Source organism: Akebia trifoliata, chromosome 13 (assembly GCF_017979445.1).
Source record: "Akebia trifoliata isolate Shusen 1 chromosome 13, ASM1797944v1, whole genome shotgun sequence".
Classification (NCBI taxonomy): domain Eukaryota; kingdom Viridiplantae; phylum Streptophyta; class Magnoliopsida; order Ranunculales; family Lardizabalaceae; genus Akebia; species Akebia trifoliata.
In genome coordinates, this window is record NC_141387.1 from 7,389,843 (window position 1) to 7,411,949 (window position 22,107).

Sequence of the window (22,107 nt, forward strand, 5' to 3'; positions counted from 1 at the left end):
AATGCAAAATGGGTAGGAAATACTGACATTTAGAGAAAAAATAATTAAAAGAATGTTGAATACACATAGACCACTGTAAAACTCAGGCAGCTCTCTTCAATGACACCCAAGACTCCTTGTTCAGTGGTTTTTTTTCTTGGGGATAATTCTTCTTTTCTTCCACTATTTCAATGTTTAGATATCCAAAACTTCAGATAATGAAGTATCATCCGAGTGGGAAGGGTTGGGTTCCTGCAAAGGTGCAGTTCGTTTTTTTTTGCCTTTGACAGTGGCGTGCCAGTTCTTGATTCCTACAATGGCTTGCTCTGTGAGTACTGTCTTCTTCATAGACGAACCCATCTGATGCAACAAGTTCGATATTTGTTAAAAATGGAGGATATAGAAAGCTATTAACTTAATTTAATTTGCTTCTTTTATTGACCTGTGTGACCAAAGCATACAAAGGTAGTGTCACATAGCCACAAAGGAGTTGAACCAACAAGCCCACACCGATCCTTATGAAGATTTCCTCATTCTCTCTATGGAAGCAAGATCTTATCCCGAACTTGAACTGTGTTTGGAAGAAAATTAGCTTTGAATTTTACTAAAAATAGAAATTACTTTAAGGTTATTATCTTAAAAAAAATACTTACCCAAGTCCATGTGAAGAATGCCAATTGAAAGGAGTTCTGCAAAACCCATAATTGATTAAGAACGAAGAATGAAAGTATATGTATGAGTAACCAAGATAGACTTTGAAGTATATCTTGAATAGGGGTACCATGAAATTACCTGAAATAAGATGAAATGCATAAGATGTAGAAGCAATTGAGGTCGGCCAAACCAGAAAAGGTCGTCGCTAGGTTTCACAAGCAAAGTCCCTCTTACAACAGAGGCCTTATCTCGGCTTTCCAAACACAGTTTAGTTATGATCACTTGTAACTTAGTCCCAACTACCAAAATCATCTGCAATGAAAGAAAGATATAACTATCAATCACTCTTCATATTCTAGATTCACATAAACTAGTACTTATCAATCAAACTTAATGGACTTCTTACCATTAAAGGAATAAAGGGTAGCCAAAAATAGTTGTAAAACCCTGTACATATAAGAAAACTGAATCAAGTTAGGTTTTGTTAAATCTACAAAGTTTGGGGTTCATCAAAGACAGAAGTGATTAGGGTTACCGTGCGCGTTAAAAAATATGAAAAATACACAGAAGATCCAAATCCAGAGACTGCAAAACAAGAAGCCAAGAATCAATTTTATTGGTTTTGAAATTAATTTGATAAATTTGTCAGATGTATATGATATGTGTTACTCTAGCTATAAATACCTTATTCCCACCACCACTTGAAGGTCTTCATCTAAAGCTCTCCTTAGAAACTTTTGGAAGTCAAAGTCACTCCCTTCTGCAAAATGTGCCTGAAAGAAGAACCATGTTAATTTCTAAGACCAAGTGAATCACTTCCACCCACTTCAAAATTTTGGAGGAACCCTTCTGGTGGTAACATGACACATGTCTTTTTGTATTTATTTCGCACCCCCTACTTTTTCGTTAATATTTGGGATACCTCCTTTGAGACACCACGTGTATTTCAAAGGAGAGGGTTCCACCAAGATTTTGAAGTGGGATGGTCACTTCAAAAGTTTTTTCCAGGTGACCTGAAAGAAGATCCATGTTAATTTCTAAAGACTAGGTGAATCGCTTTTGACCGCTTCAAAATTTTGGAGGAACCCTTCTGATGGTAACATGATGTGTCTTTTTGTATTTATTTCACACCACCAACTTTTTCGTTAATATTTGGGATACCTCCTTTGAGACACCACGTGCAATTCAAAGGAGAAGGTTCTACCAAGATTTTGAAGTGGGATGGCCGCTTCAAAGTTTTTTACAGGTGACCTGAAAGAAGAGCCATGTTAATTTCTAAAGACCAAGTGAATCACTTCCGACCGCTTCAAAATTTTGGAGGAAACCCTTCTGGTAGTAACATGACATGTGTCTTTTTGTATTTATTTCACACCTCTACTTTTTTGTTAATATTTGGGATACCTCCTTTGAGACACCACGTGTAATTCAAAGGAGAGGGTTCTACCAAGATTAATTTTGAAGTGGGATGACCGCTTCAAAGTTTTTTCCAAGTGAATCTGTTGGGTTTTTGCTTAACTAGTCGTCCCCTTACCATGATGAATCCATGTCGAAGAGTGATATAATCTGTTTTTGAGACAGACCCGAAAAATTGTCGAAGGAAACATGCCTGCAAAAATAGTTGAAAGTGTTATAAAAGTCTATTAATTTGATGAAGAAGAGAGGACACTGTAGCAAGGTTTTTGTGAAACTAACAGGCCAACGAAGTATACGATGGTCACTCCAGAACTTCAAATGCCGTTGTGCAAACGTTGTTTGCTTGGTGAGCTTGAACCTCCTTGGATCTATAAAGAATCAGAAATTATAATTTAGTATAGGAAAAAAAAAAAAAATATATATATATATATATAATCAAAGAAAATTATTTAAATGTTTTTATTTTTATTTTTATTTTGCCTAAGTTTCTTAATGGGAAGTCCTGATATCAAGCAAATGAATGCCCCACTTTAAGGAAAAAAAGCTTACCATTTGCGAATTGATATTCAAGTGTTTTTGTCTCGTTTTCCCAAGCTTCCCAACGCTTCACCTACCAATCATCAACAAAACTAAAATAATTATAAATAAAATAAAATAAAATCTAGGGTGATTTAGACATACCACCTATGTTTTCTTGAAAATTAGAGATACCCCTTTATGTTTTGAAATTGATGACATGCATCCCTTGACCTCAGTCTTCTATATAGACTAAGGAGAAAAACTCACATGCCCTTATCTTTAATCACAAGTCAGAAAACCCAGACTTTTCTCCTCCAAAACTAATCATTTTTAGGTATTTTTAGATTCTTCAATCTCTAAGATAACTTTAATTTATTCAACTTTATTTTCATCATCATTTTCTATCTTTCCTCCTTTTGTAAAATATCCTAGATTTTTCTATCTAAAATTTTATCATTTTATACTTTCTCAAAAATTGTATCTTATCTTGAGATTTGAATATTTAAAATTTGAAGTAGATACAATCTTAAAATAGATGACGAGGGTTAAAAATTTTATCCAAAAGAAGTTGAAGATGACTAATTAGGAGAGGAAAAATCTGAATTTTTTGTTAGAAATTAAAAATGAAGACATTTGAGTCGTTTCCCCTTGGTTTATTTAAAAGACCAAGGTCAAGGGATACATGTCATCAGTTCTAAAACATAGGGATATCTCTATTATTCAGAAAAACAATGAGAGTATGTCTAAATCACCCTAATATTTTACCTACCAAACGTCTCCATCCCACACGGTTTTGCCGCTGTCATGGACCTTATTAAGCCAAAGGTTTCTTTGTTTAAATATCTTATAGTTAACTTGTTGACTGCTTTGGCCTTAATTTTAAATTTAAATAGTTGACCATGTAATAAATAAATTAATAAAGAGGTTAGATACCATGAGCCAAATTCAACAAAGGTAAACTTTACCTTAATTATACCAAGTCCGAAGGTTAGAACACAAGAGAGAACATGAAAGAGAGCCATCACAAATATTAATATTTGAAGTTCATTGACTCCTTCTATAGACATTAGAGAAATCTTCCCCTGAACAACCAACAAAAATAGAAAAAAGAAAAAACTAAATCAACCAACAACATCAATATTATATATAATTTAAGAGTCAGTGCTGGAGTGACCTCAAGATTGGACCTCATATAGTACTTCTTGATGTGAAAGTAGATAAGAACCATAGATGCTTTTTCACTCATATCTCGAGGAAAGCATTTATGGTTCCCATACGGTACTTTCATGTTAGGGTGAACGATGTAAGGTCACTTCAGCATTATTCATAATTTAAAATTATTAAGGTCTTGTTTGGAAGATAGAGTTGAAGTTGCAATTCTTGTGACTCAACTCCAATATTTTTTTTCTCTTTAGTTCTCAAATTCTTAGTTTTAGAGCACATGAATCCCACATCACCTGGGTACTCTTGGGATGTGCAATGTATTAAGCAGGGCAATCCTTTCCTTGCAAGTCGGTTTTCAAAGATGAGTTAGGCCCATGAGCTTTATCATGGTATCAGAGTTGGTGTTTGTCAAGGATGGGTCGAGCTAGTATCTCTAGCCATGCGTGGAGGGGAAGAGCTGAGTGTTAGCATAGTCCCAGGGACATTGCCTGGATACTCTTGGGACGTGCAATGTATAAAGCAGGGCAATCCTTTCCTTGCTAGCCGATTTTCAAGGATGAGTAAGGCCCATGGGATTTATCACTTAGGAGTTGAAACTCCATTGACCACTCAAGTCTCCCAAGCCAACCGTGTCGCCTATGGGAGTCTGTAATGGCTGATGCTGCCATTTTATGCTATGTACCTAAAGATGATTCCAACTTCCACGGACAAATAAGTGATAAGTTATTTTTGAGTGGTGTCGAAAACTCTCACATACTCCAACTCCTATTCTAGTAAAACCCATCTTCCAAACAGCCCCTAATAGATATCTACCAATTGATTACTAGTTGTGTTCATGATATGTTGAGCTAGAATGATTGATAATTTGATTGGTATCAAACGAAATCAATCCCCCCCTTGTTGAAGGAATAACAACAATGGCTTGAACTTATAAATATCATCTCGATTTCAAGGTAAGATGATTAAGATTTTTAGTTAAAATTAATATTAATTAGAAGGATCTTGTTATATATTGCATCCAATTATCAACAAAGAAAAACATAATCTCCATCTCTAGGTATTTACTTCATAATATATATACCTTCTCTTGGCAAGGAGATTCTTCTTCAGTTTCGTTCGAATCCTTGCATGGAAGAAATGTCTCTCCAAGACTCTTAGGGATACAAATCTTTGAAATGGGTGCTTTTGAAGCAGTCAGTAACAAAGAGATGAAACCAAAAAGCATCAACTCTGCAATCAAGGAAAAAAAAAATTAATTAAGAAAAGAGAGGAAGTTTATATAATTGTTACACAACACATGTTTTTCTTTTGTATTATATAAATTCCAACATTCTTCTTACCTGATTTTACTTTGTATAGAGCTTCATAAAGAGCTTTCCTCCTTTTCCTACAAAACTGAAACAAGTACCACAATATATATTACTTTTCAAGTTAAGATTGGCAAAAAGGGGGACAAAAAAAAAAAAAAACAAAGAAGCTAGAAGACCTATTTTCTTAATGTCTCAAAATTAAAATAAAATCCAAACATCATAAATCATCATCATCTTTGCCTTATCCCAAATATATTGTGGTGAGCACCTATTTAAAGCACTAATTCTCACTAGAACATTTGCACTAACATCAAATATTCTTAATTATTTAAACCATAACTTGTCAGCTCATATTCTCAACTATATATACCCTTTAATACATAGAGAGAGAGAGAGAGACCTTGGTTAAGAGATGGATGACATGTTCAAGAAGAATAGAAATGAGAATCAAAACTAAACAAACAGCAGCAACAGCCCATGTTGGTGTTTGTTCAAGAGATCTAACTTCTCCTTCTCCTTCTCCTTCTCCTTCACCAGCCATATATTATTCTTCTCTTTCTCTTTCTTTGATTGATAATTATGGGTATTTTGTGGGTTTAAATAAACAAATGAAACACAATTAAATCTATTGGCCTTATATCAGGGCAGGTTCTGGTGGTGGCCTTGTACCTTGCAGGGTTAAAGACGTCTCATGAAGTCAAGCATGTCGGTTGCCATCACCACCACGTGTGATTCTTTGACTGGGTTGGACGTATACGTGTTCCTGTACTACTGGGAGTTGTTTAGTTATCTTCTTCACATCTCCTTTTAGTGCCACCTGAAGACAAAAAAGGAATACTGGAGTCTAAAACTGACACGTGTCACATGGTTTGAGAAGAAGTCCTGGTGATCAGGTGGTGATGCACTTTTTAAAGAAAGAAATTGTGATATTTGAATCTGACGTGTGAGCATATGAAACACGCAAGTGTTTTAACGGAGGAATTTGGCTCCACGTTTTGAATTTATTTTGCGCCCCTACGTGAAGTTTTGAATTTATTTTACGCCCCTAAATATCTGTTAAAATTGAGAAGATCTCCTTGGAAATGCCACGTGTAATTAAATGTAGAGATTTCTTCAAAATTTTGAAGCGGAATACCTGCTTCAAAGTTTTTTCACACGTGACACATGATTGGTATTGGTCTCCTATTTAAGATACCGCCCCTCCAACCACAATTGACCCACGCGGGAAGGGCCCACCTCTTTTTATATGGGGGACGTAATAATTTCTTATATCCACCCCAACTTTTACTTATGACACCTCAATTTCTTACATTCAAACCCACTAACTATCAGAAATAACAAAGGCTGGGTTCAAATGAAAGAACTTCTATTGGCACCCCAACTTTTACTTATTCTCAATCATTCAATAAGTACAAGATGGGATGCCAATAGTAGGTCTCTAAAATAGATCTCAATTATATATACTATCATTAATAATAATAAAAATATATAAAACACTTCTTTGTTATTGAAGCATATTTTTATTTTTATTTATTTTTTTTTTTTTGAGTGTTGATTTTGTCACTCAACTCAAAAACTCATTGATGTGATAGGTGTAAGAACCGTAAAATTTTCCCTCAAGATACACAATTGCACATCTCTCAAAAAAATCTACGATTCTTGTCAATTGAGTTTTTGTGTTATCGTGTCAGGTTGAGCTATGAAATCATTAGACTTTTTTTTAATATATAAAAAGAGGGAGTTCTTGTATCGCATCAACTCGAATACATCATTAATTTTATATTATATTATTAGTTGTATTTTTTATAATAGGATCAAATTCTCATAACAACTTGATTATAGTTTGAATACTCAAATGATTTTGTTAATATATAAATTTCGTTTACTTAGAATTCTTAGTTAAAATAATCAAATTATTTTGTCAGCCGACTCGATTTATTAATCATTGAGAAACCATTAATATCGTGTATTCTCATTAGATTAAAGAATCCTAACAAAGAAAATTGAATCTCCCCAAGAACTAATGATCCAAGAATCATAAATAAATAGACTTATTCTTTAGATTCTAAAGATCTAATTATTGGTTGAGTTTCAGGTTATAATCACATAATCCATCAAATTTTCATGTGAATTCAAAAAATAGTCAAAATGGGGTCCATCAAATAAATCATAGATTATTCAGTGATTCGAGAAAATTGATGATTTAATCAGCAAATTTTTCAAAAACTCGACGATGACTATAACAAATGCCCATTTTCTTGTGAACTCCACAACTTTTTTACACTACTAGAGTGACCTCAGGCTAGAACCTCATATCACACTTCTTGACGTGAAAATGGATAGAAAACATAGATACTTTTTCATCCGTATCTCGATGAAATCTCTAGTGTAAATTCCATATTAACTGTTATTTGATGTTTTCCAATTGCAATATGAATTAGAAGTGGATTGGAAACAAAGAAATTTTTGTTAGGTGAGAAGCCAAAGATGCATAAAAAAATATAAAATTATGGAACGACCAAAGAAAAATTTAGATTAGATTTTGAGTCTTGTTTGAAGATCCATTCTATATAAGACATTATAATATAAAATATAAATATATATATATATATATATATATATGGGTCCCGTTCGCCACCCTTAGTTTTACCACACACTTTAACAAACGCGTTTTGTCTTACATGGGTTAGAAGTTTCGGAATGAGCTGATTTTTGGTGAGGATGATCTCTATGGTGAGGAGATCATCCTCACCAAAAATCAGCTCATTCCAAAACTTCTAACCCCATCAAAATTGATTTACAAAAAATGGACGGTCCACGATTTTTCAACGTGTAAACATGGGGCTAAACATTTCGGAATGGGCTGATTTTTGGGGAGGATGATCTTCTAATCACAGAGATCATCCTCACCAAAAATCAGCTCATTCCAAAACTTCTAACCCATGTAGGACAAAAAACGTTTGTTAAAATGTGTGGTAAAACTTAGGGTGCTGAACATTTCCCTATATATATATATATATATATATATATAGTAGTTATAATGAAAAACATGGTGTCCATATAATAATATTAAATGACTTCCCCATAAAATACTATTATAAGAATCGATATTGAGCAACCCCTCCATATTGATCTTTTGGTTCTAGTAAGTGTCTCTTACTTGATCATTCCTAACATGATCGATCACGAGGAAGTGTTCCATTTCTCTATTAGAAAGATTTTGAATTTGCATCTTTTTTTTAATATAGGGACGCTATTTACCCTTGTTTTCAAAATTTAATTAGATATTATTTTGATCGTCATAATATATATCATGCTGAGTAAATCCTGTTTTTATTTTTATTTTTTAATTATTTTCTTGAGATGAAGAATAGTATCCAATGAAATTAATAAATAGCAATCTTATTCAATAATCAATTATAACACTCAAGACCTATAAGTAGGTGAATGGACCTAATTTATACATCTTGCAAATTTTGATTGAAGAGAAAGAAATCATAAAACTAAAAAAGAATAATGATAAAATGACTCCCCCCTCCGACAAACTTCCCCAAAACTCTTTCAACCTAGATGTGCAGTTGTGTATCCCGAGGGAAAATCTATGATTCTATGCATAGTCACATTTAACACATTAAAAATAAAAATCATGAAAAAATTAAAAAATAAAATAAGAAAGTCAATTTTAACATTTATCTTGTAAAGAATAATTGAAAATCAAAGTCAATCTTAAAACCAATATCATGAATCTAAATCAAAAAAATATAACAATATACAATAACATAGAAAAAATAATTATGCATTTATCCTAACTAAGAAAAGGATTTGAGTATTGTTTGAATGTTTTTACCTTTTATCTTTTAAGATTATATTTTATTTTTAAATAAATATATATTATAATAAATATAAAATTGATTCAATTCGCGAATTGATTTGATTCTATCATACCCCTAATTCTGAATTGAATCAAATCAAATCAATCGATTTTTTTTTTATACAATTTATACCCGAATCAAATCATGTTAAATCTAAATCAATCAAATTCAAAAGTTTCAGATTGATTCGGTTCTTAGATTTCTCAGATCCACTGCTATACCCCTACTAAGATCATTGTCGAAGGAGATGACTTGACAACTCGACATCGGGTATTGAGGTGACAAGACGGGAAACCGAGTTTTAAAACCATGAGCGGAACCGACCCATTGATAGCCTTTTAAATATCTAATAATAATCATAAATGTAAAAAAAAAAAAAACTAAGAACCCTTGTGATTTGTGAAACCTTTTGGATCTCCTCCTAAAATCTCTCTCTCTCTGTACTTCTTCTTCTTCATTTTCTGGAGAGACAGTAGTGGTTGATGGCAAGAACGAACAAGTACGCCACTGTCAACTTCAACGAAATCTTCGAAAAGAAAAAGACCAAGAAACCTTCTTCTTCTTCATCTTCAACAAATCCTACTAACAACACTACAACTCCCCAAAAAACGTACCTTTCCACCACTCGCACTCATGGCGGAATGCTAGTCTTGAACCGTCCCTCACCCAAGCCTCAACTCCAACCCCAACCCTCCATCCCTCCTTCTCCACCACCTCAATCACCCAAACCACTCGTTCCAGACCCAGATCAAACCCGGTCCGAACCGGTCTCGATCTCTCTTCGTCCCTTGGGCCGTACCGGTTCATCCCTAACTTCGTCTTCCTCATCTCTAACAACAACCACCCACGACAGAGAACCTCCACCGTTATCGAAACCAGAGCCGTTCGTTCCTCCCCATCTACGTCCAGGATTCGTTCGCCGAGAAGAGAGGCTCGGGCAGGACGGGCAGAAGAATCAGGGTTCTCGATCTCGCGATTTCGGGCAGGGGCAGGGACAAGTGGGTTCGCCTAATTGGATCAGTGAAGATAGGCGTCCAAAATCTGGAGGAGGATATGAGAGGATGCAGAGAGGCGGTGACTCGGATCTTGGCGAGATGAATCGGCCAAATTCGAGTGGGAATCGTCCGAGTTCGGGTGGATGGTATGGTTCTTCTTCTTCTTCTTACAGATCTCCTCCTCACTATTAGATGATGATCATATGAAGAAGAAGGATTAGAGGAATAGCTGTTGTTGTTGATTGCTTCTGTTGTGATCTTTGATTTTCAATTTAAATTTTAAAAAATGGGTACATTTTTAATTGTTTGTTTGGCATTAATCTGAACTCCATCATGCTTCTTAATTCACTTTTGATCCAAGTTCTTGATTCAATTACATTTGATTGAAGGAAGTTATCCAATCTATGATAGTTGTGTAGGTAATTTTAAGTCTAAATGTTTTTCAAGATTTGATGACCCTTTTGTAATTTTATTTTTTTTCGATCATTTTGCTTTAGAATAATTAATTTTTTAATTAATTTGAGAAATAAATCTCTTGATTGAGAGCTTCCACTCTTTTGAAACTCAGTAATTTAGCTATCAATGACATTGGGTTGAAGATAGTTATCCAATCTCTGATAGTTTTGGAGGTAATTTTAACTTAAATGCTTTTTAAGGTTTGATGACCTATTGTAATTTTATTTTATTTTTCAAATCACCTTGTTTTAAGAATAATCATTGTTGTGAGATGTCTAGTATTCTTATTGGGCTTGGACTTTATTGTTTTTAATTTTTTTTCTCTGTGAGGTTCCTTGTGGTTGTGGATAGAGAATCTGTAATCTTTATCGTTGATAATGGATTTTTTTCTCCCTCTCCTCTGTGGACGTAGGCAATTTACCGAACCACGTGTGTGTTTGTTTTGCTTATTTTATCTTTACTCTTGTTACGCATCCGCACAACAATCAGTCTTTTAATTAATTTGATAATTAAAACTCTTGCTTGAGAGCTGGAATCTTTTGAAAGTCGATCATTTAGCTACATGGCATAGTTTGCATTCAAGGACAACACACAAAACATTTTTTTGCATTTTAAGTTTGTTCCTTTGATCGATAGACACTGTTGATTGCATGGGTTTCAATCTTCGAATTTCATCTCATCTTATTTGTGAACAATACTAAGATGACTCAACAAAACTTCTTGGCTATACCAGATAAGACAGAAGGTTTTGCTTGGTCTTCCATGGTGTCTTGTTTTGTCCATGAATGATACCGAGTCATCTAAGTCTCAGAAGATTTTTGAAACCATGGTTGGGTATTATAAATGAATAAGAATTTAAACTATTTAGATATATTATCCATAAAAAAAATGGGAAAAAAAAAACACTCTACATGAACACGTCTTTTATGTTGAAAAGTTGGTTAATGTCTGTGGGCGTTAATACCACAGCCTGAGTTCAAAACCCACCTACACTTACTAATTACTGACCTCTAACCAGCTTACTTGTCAAAAAAATATGCAAAATGAAAGTTTCTAACAAATAATTTGAGTAGTACACCTCTTTGTTCTCCTCCATTTCATTTTCTCCTTGCTTGTAGTTATATTTAATGTTCTAGCAAACCTGTTCTCTCTATTTCTTGTAAATGTTGTATTTTTTAATAAATCCTCCAAGAACTTCCCCCTATGCCTGTAAAGGCTGTGTTCTCCTTTCCTCTTAACTTTTGGCCTTCTACAAAATGAGTTTAATTATTTGCTTTATCAGAGATGTCTGATTTACACATTAATTCTCAAGCGAGAATGAAGTAAAGATCATTTGGTACTCCACTTTCCAGAGACATACTCGTCTTTGATTCTTATCCCACATTTGTTCGTATTAAAGATCATTCTCTTATGTTATTAGCTTCAGTGGTTCTTTTATGGGGTTCATAACTATGGTGAAATATTTCATTCTCAAAATCAATTTTGCATCGTTAACTGAAATTACAGGTTGAAAATTTTTCTATTTCACATTTATCAAATCATTAATATGTGCATTCACCCAAGCTTTAGTCCATCCAAGAGATTGTAATCTCAATTTTTAGGTTTGTATTTTATGGTGTAAAGTGTCTGGAGTATTTAGGGAGACGTTTTTTTTTTTTTTTTTAAATCATTTTGTAGACAGGTGGTTTTGTAATTTTGAATATATGTAATGTGGGAATTGGGCTGGTCTTGGTTGTTTCTTGTTGGGTTGGTCATCTCGACTGCCTTTCTTTTTTCATAAATTGATTTTACTTAACAAAACAGAAGAAGAGAGCATTAAATGTGAACTTATCTTTAGTTACTTGTGCACCATTCTTGCTTAATGTCTTCAAATGGCAGATAAATTTTTCTTTCCATGTGTGGCAATAATAGGGACATCGTCATTAAACATTCAATGTTTAGATGGGGACCGAGAGTGGAGAGGAGTCATGATGTGGAGTGCTTTTTGGACCAGGGTTGTTTGGTTGGTTTTTCTTTTTTTTTTTGTCTTCAAGGATGGTCTTCTCGACCACCTTTTGTTTGCTTTTCTTGTTTCCTTCATAATGAAATCTTTCAACCTATCCAAAAACAAATGTTAGAAAAGCAGAGAAACATAAGTGAGATGCCTCGATGTTGTTTTGATGCTTTTAAAAGGTTAAGTTTCCATGGCATGTGCATTCTACTTTGAATAATGCTGAAGTGACCTCAAGCTGGAATCTCATATGGCATTTCATGATGGTAAATACGATGAAAAGCATCTATGGTTCCTATCCACTTTCACGTCATGAAGTGCGATATGAGGTCACTCCAGCATGACTCTTCCACTCTTTAATGTGAATTATTATGTCCATTTATCATTTCTTCTTGAGATTTGTATTGTGTTAAAAGAGAATATATATATATATATATATGTCAGTTATATGGTAATATATTCAAAGCTTAACAGGGCCAGCAATAGCAGCATAGCTGTGGGCTTCCATTACTGTTATTGTAAATAACATTTGGGGAACACCTTATGAAGCTCAATGGAAGCTTGTTAAATAACAAAAAATAAATTAATGTTGAAGTGACCTCCGGTGGACACACAGGAGGGGGGGAGGTGGGCAATTTGACATGGAGGCACTTGCATGCCCATATATGCATTTCTCCGAGATATGAATAAAATCATCTATGAACATGCGCACACCACCACATCAAGGTATCCCCATGGAGGTCACTCTAGCACAACTCTTAACAAATATGGTAATAAGATTTGGCTGTTACCATTATAAGCGCTATTATTCATGTTTTTTAAGCCAAAATTATATTACTATTTTGTGCTCTCTCTCTCTCATGTGTGTCTCTGTTATAAATTATAATATGTAGAGCTCGATTGACTTTTTTTCTTTGGATGATCCATTTACCGAAACAAAAAAATGCTAAAAGCACAAGGAAGACACCAACGTTGAACTTGGTACTTCTAAGTGATGAAAGATTAGTAATTATGGGATGGGGTGCTTCGTAGACATGAAGAAGAGGTAAGAGGTAGAGAAGCCATGTTGTATTTTTGATGAGTATTGGTTCTATGAAAACTTGCTTCATGGAAGAACAAATGATATTCAGATAGATTCTTGTGATATCCATAATCTTCCTCAACCTTGCATGTAGGAGGGAAGATGGTTGTCCATTAAAATCTACTTCCCAAAAAACTTCGCCAATTTCAACAGGTTAATCAACCAAATGCTACAACCCCCTCTTATATACACCAATCAAACTGATTTTTGGTGGATAAATCAGGAGTTGGGCCTAAGATGTGTGGGATCACAATAACCACATGACAGACAACTCAGCATAACTAACATATAATCTTAAAAGAGAAGCACATGTTGCGGTCCGATCAATATTATGATCTATGAGAACCAATTTGAAATTTGCATCAAGATCATAGGAGAGCAATCCAACACCACAGCCCTCAGCCCTCTAGATTTCAGGGAAAAACTCTGATAAAAAACAAATTTTTTTGGTCATCTTCATCCAAGGTTTTGAAACTGGATGGCTACTAAACTTCCAGGAACTCTCAAACTTAAAATTAAAACTTAAAATTAAAATTCAATGATGAAAAATATCATTATTTTTATTTTTTTTTCAAAGTTCATAGAATTTTGTACTCTACAACCTTGTGGCATTGGATCATGTTTTTGGATGCCACAAGGTGAGCTCAACAACCCTTAGTATGAGTTGAAATCTTAGTGAGGCTAATCGGAATCTATAATTACTGGGAGAAGACATGATGATACTCCTGTAATTCAAATATCCACAGAGAAGTCCATAATATTAGTTAATGGGTGTGGATACATTCAAGGGATGCTCAACAATCTAATCGTTGATCTCTTATTAAAATTCAATAAAAGGGTTCCACTGGGACAGTTTCAGAAGTTATTGCTTCAATGACAAGTGTTACAAAGAAAGGACCTAGTAGATTAATTCAAAACCAGAGTAGATTAGATAATTTATAAGAGGAAAGCTAATAATGCTAATAAGTTGGAATCCAAGCTGCAAGTTTTTCACACAAAAAAAAAGAAATAAGTAGTAATAAAACAAGTTTTACCACAGCCAAGGAAATAAAGTTGCATTCAAGCAATTGCCGAAGAATTATGCGACTCCCTCGACAACTCTGATATACCATTTGGCCCAGGTGCTTCTTCTGAGCAACTATGAGCATCATTGCCTACCATCTCAGGTGCCACCATTAGTTCTTCATCGGGTGTGTATATCAAAATTTTTGAAACAATGTTGCAGAATTCCCTGCAGAACCATTATAATGAAGATTCTGATAGAGATCGAATCTGGCCTAAGAATTACAGGAAGAATTGAGGAACTAAAGCTACTAAAAGACTAAAAAATCATAGCATATTTTTCAAAGGGCAATGCCACTTACTCCCATGGATCATCTCCAATGAGCATCATATCATCCTCGTGATCCGTGTAAACAACTTGCCATCCTTTCTCAGGATCATTCAAAAGCCCTTCCATGTGGAAAACACGCTCCAACTCACGTATTAGACCACCATATCCATCAAGCTTCGTGAGATCAATTGCCTTGCCTACAACACTCCCTTGCTTCTGAACCTGCATACCATCTCTCATAATGAAATTAAATGTAACACATTATCGAAAGGAATTGATCTTATAGCATAAGAAATGCTTACCTTGGTGTAACTTCGTACAAATGCTTCAATTGAGCCAGGAGGCTTCAAATACAACCGCTTTTTAGTAGAGGGTATAGAACAGATGTCCAGATTCAAGTTCTCAGTTGAAGATAGAGACGTACTTGGTGTGGTGTTATCCTCTTTGTTTACAATATATGGTTTCTCAGATAAGGGGAACCCGAAGAGTCTGCAACCACTTTTATCAGTAGGCAACAAATCTTGATTGCTCCTTAAAGCTGTTTGAGTTAGAAATGCGACAGGTGGTTGGAAGGCATCTAGTCGGTTATTCTCGTTAAGAGGACTTGGTGAATATCTGCTTCGCTGGTTTTGATTATTGATGGCATTCAAAGAGTAAGGATAAGAAACCTGAGAATTTGCTTGGAACATTAGCACAGAAGATGGTGATGACACTTGTATAGATGGGGCAGACGGTTGCACATGAGCATTGCAACCCTGCATCATCACAGGCCATTCACTTCCAGCACTAGAATTGTGAATGCCATTAAAGATTCCAAACCCACCGTTGTCCTGAACTTGGTTGTGAACCAGAGCTCTTTTGTACGGTTGTTTAGGAAATATTTCTTGACCTTGCAAGACCTTATGGAAAACAGATTCTCCAAAGCCTATGCCCTCGTAGGAAATATCAGAATTTCCTGGAAGCATTCTGAATTCGTTTCTGTTTGTACCAGGAATGCATCTCCTTATTTCTGAAGAGTGATGATTGAGCACATCAAAACCACTGAAAGGAGTGGTAAAACCCAATATTTCTTGACCTTGCAAGACCTTCTGGAACCTTAAAGATTCCCCAAAGTCTGAAAATTCAGTCCCATCTACAAGAAAATCAGGAAAAGCAAAAGCTCATTATTTTAAATGAAACAAAGGGAACTTCATTCATAAAGCGTTTCTCCAAAAGTGTGAGGCAAGGACCTACTATGAACTGGAAAATTTGGTCTGGTTGAAGCCAGACTAATCCTGGTTCTCTTTGAACCAAGTGCCGACGAACTGCTGGAATTTGAGACCGAACCATACGGCTCAATCTCCCATGGAGAAACTCTATTCTGCCGATTTGACTGGACATCATCGTCCCACCTTACCTGTAAAGGAGAATAATAGTATTTAATGTCACCAATTGTAGTAATAGAGGCATTGAAACATGTTGGTCTATTTCGATTTTCTATGGGCTTCTACTTTTTGTAAAAAAAATTTGGATATTTTGGTAAATATATTAAAATACTGTCTTTTTGGGTCATTAATTTGATATCCCATAACATTCTAGGGGTATTTCATTCATTAAATAAAAATAGGTAGCAAGAGCATTTTCATCTGAAGATGACAACAATTCATGCAGAAGCAGAAATCCACAGCATTTCCACACAGGAATTTCAACGCGAGAAGTGCCCAGAGTGCCCTCCAAACACAAGCCAAAACAGGTACGCAGAATATAGACTTGTGATCAGGGTACTATTACAAATTTTGAGAGCTCAGATGCATAAGCAACAAACAGGCAATTTCATCAAAAAATTGAAAGATCAAATAATGCACTTACATTTTATTTACATAAATAAAAATAAATAAAAAACTAATGAGCTTAGTAAGGGGATTTTGAAGTGCTTCCAATGATAGAAGATTTCTGCAATGCCCCCACTTTAACATTTAAACTTGATATAAATTGTAATCACACCATCGCACGTCCCTAAAATCACGTTTAGTTTTTAAAATTACAAAAATATCCTTTTTTTCCTATGTAATCTTCAAAACCACCCTTAATCAATATTTTTAATTACAAATAAGCTCTTCAAATACATGTGCCTTTGCACATGCCTCTTCTAGTCATTACTAATAAAAAATGGGCACGGACCCCACCACCTGCACAGCCTCATATACTTCATTGCAAGTGGTAATGCAACCGCACTTCCTTGTTCGTCTAAAGGAGAGTGTGGTTGGTATAATAAGCATTGGAAATTCAACTCATGCAACACGTGTGAACGGCACCAAACATACTACGAATTTATTTATAAAGACACAAACACAGCCAAGAGAAACAAACTGAATCCACAAAAAGAACATGCATTCCATACCAATAGGCATCTCCACTTTGAACTAGGCCATTGAATATGATCCATATCACCAACCCCAGTTATCATTCCTGTGAAGCTGCAATAATTAAAATATAAAATAAAATAGTTAATATACATTCTCTAGACTTTCAGCATGAATTTTGTGAAGTGTAATTACACCTTCGCGCAGCATCTTCAGTTTCAACCTGCATTTTGAACCTCATTCCAATAGAAAATGAATGATCCAGGCTCTTTGAGAATTTACGGAAAGGTATTATAAATTGAGACAAGCTTGCCCTACAAGATGAATTTGAAACGTTAGTAGAACACAGACCAAGTGATCCACCGAGATATTAACACCACATGGTTTATCCAAACTACACAAGCATTGAATATGATACCCAAGCAGTAAAATGTTCAGTAAATTTCTCCTTAATTGGCAGCCATGAAAAGCATTCAAATATGAAAATAAAACCAGATACAGAAATTCTGAGAAAATAAAAATCCAAGACACATCTTAATCATCATGTCCTTTCGAAATTGATCAGAATATCTAAACCAGACCAAGCCAGAGAGCATAGTCTTTGTGCTATGATTTTTAATTAACATATGAAATATTAATTTTACTTCTTCACGCAAATCAGTTGATTTATAGGATTTTTTTTTTTTTTTTGATCAGTGATTTATAGGATATTAGTTTTACTTTTTAACCTTAACCCAATCAAAGAATCAAGTTTATAAAATGATTCAGCTGATTAATAGGGTTCAAATCTAGCTTCTTACAACTACTTGAATTCAAATAGGCTGATAGCAATGGGTTCTCAAACCTTGAATTATACATAAAAATGAAGAAATAAGGGAGGATGTAACACAGAATTACTTTGGGCGGATGAAGTGGAGCGCTTCTAGACTGTGATCGACATGTAAAGATCAAACTAAAGGAAAATTTTACAGGCAGCAATAATACCAGATGCTTTATAGAGCTGAATGTTGAGTTTTCAAGAAACAACACACTCATAGCATGAGCATAGCATAGATAAGGATGTCAAGATGGATGAGTGGTAAGGCAAAGAAAAAGGAAATAGGAATTTAAGAATAGGTCCAATAGGAGACAAAATAAGAGAATCAGGTTTGAGATAATTTAGGCATGTGTAGATAAGACCAATAACAGCATCAGTGAGGAGCAGTTAGGTGCAAGAAGAGTGCTCTAAATGGACAATATGGAGAACCAATGACACGGTCAGGGGTAACAATAAAAAATAGAACAACAAAAATATTCTAAAAATGTTACTGACCCCAGTAACTAGGATAAGGTGATGATGAGCTCTGAATCTTACTTGTCGTAACTTACTTTTTCAATCAAAACTTCATTTTCATACTTAATGATTGATTGTTGTAATTGTAATGTATGGCTTTATTATTTGCTAAAATGTTAACCATGTTTCCTATGTTTTTTTTTTTTCGATTGATAAGCCTGTTTTTAATGAGTTCAGTAACTCAGTGCGGGCAGGATTTGATCCCAAGCCTATGGTATCATCACCCAAAGACTTTACTAAGCTAGCTGGCACCTGCACATGTTTCCTATGTTCCTATAAACTTCACAATATTTTGAGTCTCCAGAAATTCTATATTTTCACAATGACAGAAATATTTCCGTAAAGTATATAATGAAACCAAAATTCAAATTCTAGTTGAGGCTACAAGGATAAATTTACAGAGGCTTCTAAATTTCATGAGACATAGAGAACTGAGATAATCATCTCAAACTTTAGTAGCGTTAGCCAACATAACATATCAATAAACAGAATAAAACCCAGCAAGGACAACCACTTGGAACGAACAACATTACTCTCTAAACCAGTTCAACATTTATATAGTAGCCTCTTGGTAGCATATAAATTGTCAATCATCGTTGCGGAAATAATTCAATTTAATCTATACCTTGGATTATAGTAAATGTCGAAGGAACTCTTCGTGGATATAGCCGTAGCCACAGCTTTAAGGTTGTTAACATTCAAACTCGGGCTGCGAAGAACCGACAAAGGAACCCCACATTTAACTTGAGCTGCCCTCCGGATTCCCAATCTCAATTCTCCATCGTCACCCCTACCCGTATATCAAATTCAACGTCAAAGGGGCATTCAGGAAAATAATAATAATTAATTGAAGATCCTCATAATTTAGATTAGTAAACCTGAGAAAGAGTACGGCATCACCACAGACAAGCTTCTTATTATTGAGAAAAGCACTCCACCCAGTCGTGAGCAAATGCCTTCGTGGCTGACCTGCAAAACAGAGACACTTGTTGAATTATAATCTTGGACATACTGAAGTAATCAATATTCAAATTAATATAATTAAACATACCCCTGTAGATATGCCTAAACCTCCACTCCATGCCATGTAAATCTTTCGCTATAAGCTCTTGCCAAGGCCTTTGTTGTTCATAATTCTACAATAGAGAACCAAAAATATAAAAAACACACATGACGCCTAAACACCCACTTCAAGCTCATATGCCACATTGCAGATTTCACTCATCCTAGTTCTTGAAAACCACAATGCACATAAATTTAGGACCTTAAGCACGTAACTACATTGCAGAGTTCACTAATCCTAGTTCTTGAACCTCAAATTCAGAATGATTTAGGACCTTAAGCTCATAAACTACATTGCACCTCAAATTCACAATCATTTAGGACATTAAGCTCATAAACTACATTGAACCTCAAATTCACAATAATTTGGGACATTGAGCTCATAAACTAAATTGCAGTTCAAATTTACAAGAATTTGGAAGAAGAAAACATTAATAGATTACCAATGGAGGGAAGCAGTCTTCGGCAGCTCGTCGTGGCACGGAGAAACCTCCATGAGTGCTCGTATCAGAAGCCGTAAGAGTCTTGCAGAACATATGAGGCGTAGTTGGCTTGCTCACACCTTCAATTTCTTCTTCTTTGTCATCTACTTCGATCTCTCCTTGCTTTAATTTCTGCTCAAATTGCTTCAAAAAATAAAATTTACAATTAAATTAGCCAAACAGTTCGAATTGGGGGGAAAAAAACAAAATTTCCTACCTCAGTTTCAGGAACAAGTGAGACCTGCGCGTAAACCTCATCTGTCGCCACCTCCGCCTACCAAATTCAAATTCAAATTCAACAACAATTCAACCAAAGAAGAACATTTAACCCAAGAATCAAAAACCGAACTCACATGAAGCTTCACATCGACAACTCGACAGAAAACATGAGGAGAGAGATCGCAGTACACCATTGGTAACTGAAACTCAGAAATCTGCTCCAAATGTCCTTGTGGCAAGTAAACAACGAGACTCCCTTTCTTTGGAAGCGAAATGAGAGGCCCTGCACACGCGTGCCATAGCTCCAAGCAAACAGCAGAAGCAGAAGCATCTTCGTCTATAATGGCGGTGTTAAGGTCGAAAACAACTCCCATCAAAACCCTAGAGTAGATTCAGAGAGAAGAGCTTAGGTTCTGTAAGTGATAATGGCGGAGCTGAGAGAGAGAGCATTCATGTCTGCATTTCGACCTGCAACTTAACCTGCGCACCCCCTCCTCCTCTCATCAGTGTTTCTAAAAGGAGGTGTGTTAAAAGTAACTCACTATTTACTACCATGCGCACCCCCGTACATACTTAGCTGTTCTGTTCTCGTGTCGCCGTGTCAGTCTTGCAGTCAAATTACTCTTTAATTTTTATATTTTTAACTTTTCGGTAACACGTCAAATCAGAGATTACTTTGGGTAAAACTGAGGACGACAACCTTGTATCGTCGTCCCTAAATCTGTGCCATTGAAAAACATTGAGATTTCTTTGTTTAAGTAAATATCGGGGGACCACAGAAGTTTAGGAGGGAAGAAGACAATGGGGATGACGTCTACGTGAGATATTAGTAAGTCTCTTGTTTTGTTTAAGTGGGTCTAGTTGGTTTGTCGTTCTACCTCTTTTAGGTGAGGTGGCCTATGTAGGCTGCTTCTCTGCTCTGCTTTCTGATTAAAAGCTCAGATTCAAACGGGACTGATCTTTTACTCACTATTTATTTCACAATTTTTTATTTTTATTTTTATTTTTTTGAATAAGACAAAATACAGAAGGAAAAATAAAGAAAATCTTTTACTCACTATTGGCACAGTAATTTTTACTTATTACACTCGAATTAAAAAAAAAAACGAAAATAAGTGAATAATTAAAAATAAGTAAAAGTTGGGTTACCAATGGAAGTTCTCTTGTTTTCTTTAGATTAGATTTCTATTTTAGAATTTTATAAGCTTAGTGATAGTTGTAGGTGAGCTTTCTAATCTTTTATAATATTGAGATTATAATTTGAGCCAAACTTTTGTATTGTGAGAAGAGTGTGTCTAATTTTAAATTGGGGTGTGATAAATAATTTAAGAAATTGGGGTACTATAAGCAAAAGTTAGAATGCCAATAGCAACTCCCCTTATTTAACGTATCATTGTCAAAGTCCGAACTAAACATTTGGATTAATTCATATTTCTAGGTCATAAGAAAATATTAGATCTAACTAAATTACAAGATATTTGAATTTTATTTTAATATTATTTAAAATAAAATCATTTTGATATTTTCATGTAAATTTATAATAATTTTTTATGATTAGATCTCTCCCAAGCCAAGTTTTGTACTCCATTTATGTTTATTTTTTACTCTCTATTATTATTTACTCCATTTATATTCATTCAAAACTTTACTGTTATTTTTAGAGTTTGTTTTACATTGACTTCGTTGGATTCTACATTTAACATTGCGTTAAGATAATAGTACATATAAAACCATAGATTCCTTATCTTGAGATACAATGAAAGGAATCTATGATTCACATCAATGCGGTATTGAATTCAATGCCCAATGAAGTTACTAAAAAAAATTAATGATTTTTTTAAACCCCCCCCCCCCCCCCCCTCCCCCGCCCCACCCTCATTTTTCCCTTCTGACATACTTTCAT

At 34.8% G+C, this 22,107-nt stretch overlaps 3 protein-coding genes across 4 annotated transcripts; 1 reads left to right on the plus strand and 2 right to left on the minus strand.

Moving 5' to 3' along the window:
• LOC147387644 (MLO-like protein 12) lies at nucleotides 1–5,686 on the minus strand. Its single transcript, XM_086421106.1, has 14 exons — nucleotides 5,440–5,686; nucleotides 5,070–5,124; nucleotides 4,811–4,959; nucleotides 3,531–3,647; nucleotides 2,596–2,656; nucleotides 2,326–2,414; nucleotides 2,165–2,239; nucleotides 1,318–1,406; nucleotides 1,169–1,218; nucleotides 1,040–1,080; nucleotides 772–945; nucleotides 633–668; nucleotides 422–550; nucleotides 1–339 (listed from the first exon to the last, which is right to left on the minus strand). The coding sequence occupies exons 1-14, from the start codon at nucleotides 5,578–5,580 to the stop codon at nucleotides 175–177; spliced, it is 1,371 nt and encodes a 456-aa protein (XP_086277232.1). The 5' UTR covers nucleotides 5,581–5,686; the 3' UTR covers nucleotides 1–174.
• A 3,580-nt stretch (nucleotides 5,687–9,266) lies between these two features.
• Nucleotides 9,267–10,254, plus strand: LOC147387645 (proteophosphoglycan-like protein). The gene has a single exon (XM_086420676.1). It carries the CDS (start codon nucleotides 9,394–9,396, stop codon nucleotides 10,096–10,098), a length of 705 nt encoding a protein of 234 aa, XP_086276802.1. The 5' UTR covers nucleotides 9,267–9,393; the 3' UTR covers nucleotides 10,099–10,254.
• A 3,899-nt stretch (nucleotides 10,255–14,153) lies between these two features.
• On the minus strand, nucleotides 14,154–20,780 carry LOC147387646 (auxin response factor 3-like). 2 transcript variants are annotated; one of them, XM_086420674.1, is made up of 12 exons: nucleotides 20,339–20,780; nucleotides 20,203–20,259; nucleotides 19,947–20,117; nucleotides 19,493–19,577; nucleotides 19,320–19,410; nucleotides 19,067–19,231; nucleotides 17,306–17,422; nucleotides 17,147–17,222; nucleotides 16,000–16,162; nucleotides 15,069–15,898; nucleotides 14,798–14,988; nucleotides 14,154–14,664 (listed from the first exon to the last, which is right to left on the minus strand). In XM_086420674.1, exons 1-12 carry the CDS (start codon nucleotides 20,576–20,578, stop codon nucleotides 14,493–14,495), a joined length of 2,358 nt encoding a protein of 785 aa, XP_086276800.1. In that variant the 5' UTR covers nucleotides 20,579–20,780; the 3' UTR covers nucleotides 14,154–14,492. The 2 variants fall into 2 exon arrangements, with proteins under 2 accessions (XP_086276800.1, XP_086276799.1); XM_086420673.1 differs by having other exon boundaries at nucleotides 19,947–20,129.
• Between the last annotated feature and the right edge of the window lie 1,327 nt (nucleotides 20,781–22,107).

Bases quoted from the DNA above. Each gene is read 5' to 3' on its own strand.
- LOC147387644 (XM_086421106.1), bottom strand. From the start codon at position 5,580: ATGGCTGGTGAAGGAGAAGGAGAAGGAGAAGGAGAAGTTAGATCTCTT. The intron at 2,415-2,595 runs GTAAGCTTTTTT...GATTCTTTATAG, and splicing joins TGAATATCAATTCGCAAATG to ATCCAAGGAGGTTCAAGCTC. The intron at 2,240-2,325 runs GTTAGTTTCACA...CTATTTTTGCAG, and splicing joins ATCGTATACTTCGTTGGCCT to GCATGTTTCCTTCGACAATT.
- LOC147387645 (XM_086420676.1), top strand. From the start codon at position 9,394: ATGGCAAGAACGAACAAGTACGCCACTGTCAACTTCAACGAAATCTTC.
- LOC147387646 (XM_086420673.1), bottom strand. From the start codon at position 20,578: ATGGGAGTTGTTTTCGACCTTAACACCGCCATTATAGACGAAGATGCT. The intron at 19,411-19,492 runs GTATGTTTAATT...TCTGTTTTGCAG, and splicing joins GTTTAGGCATATCTACAGGG to GTCAGCCACGAAGGCATTTG. The intron at 14,665-14,797 runs GTAAGTGGCATT...ATGGTTCTGCAG, and splicing joins ATTGGAGATGATCCATGGGA to GGAATTCTGCAACATTGTTT.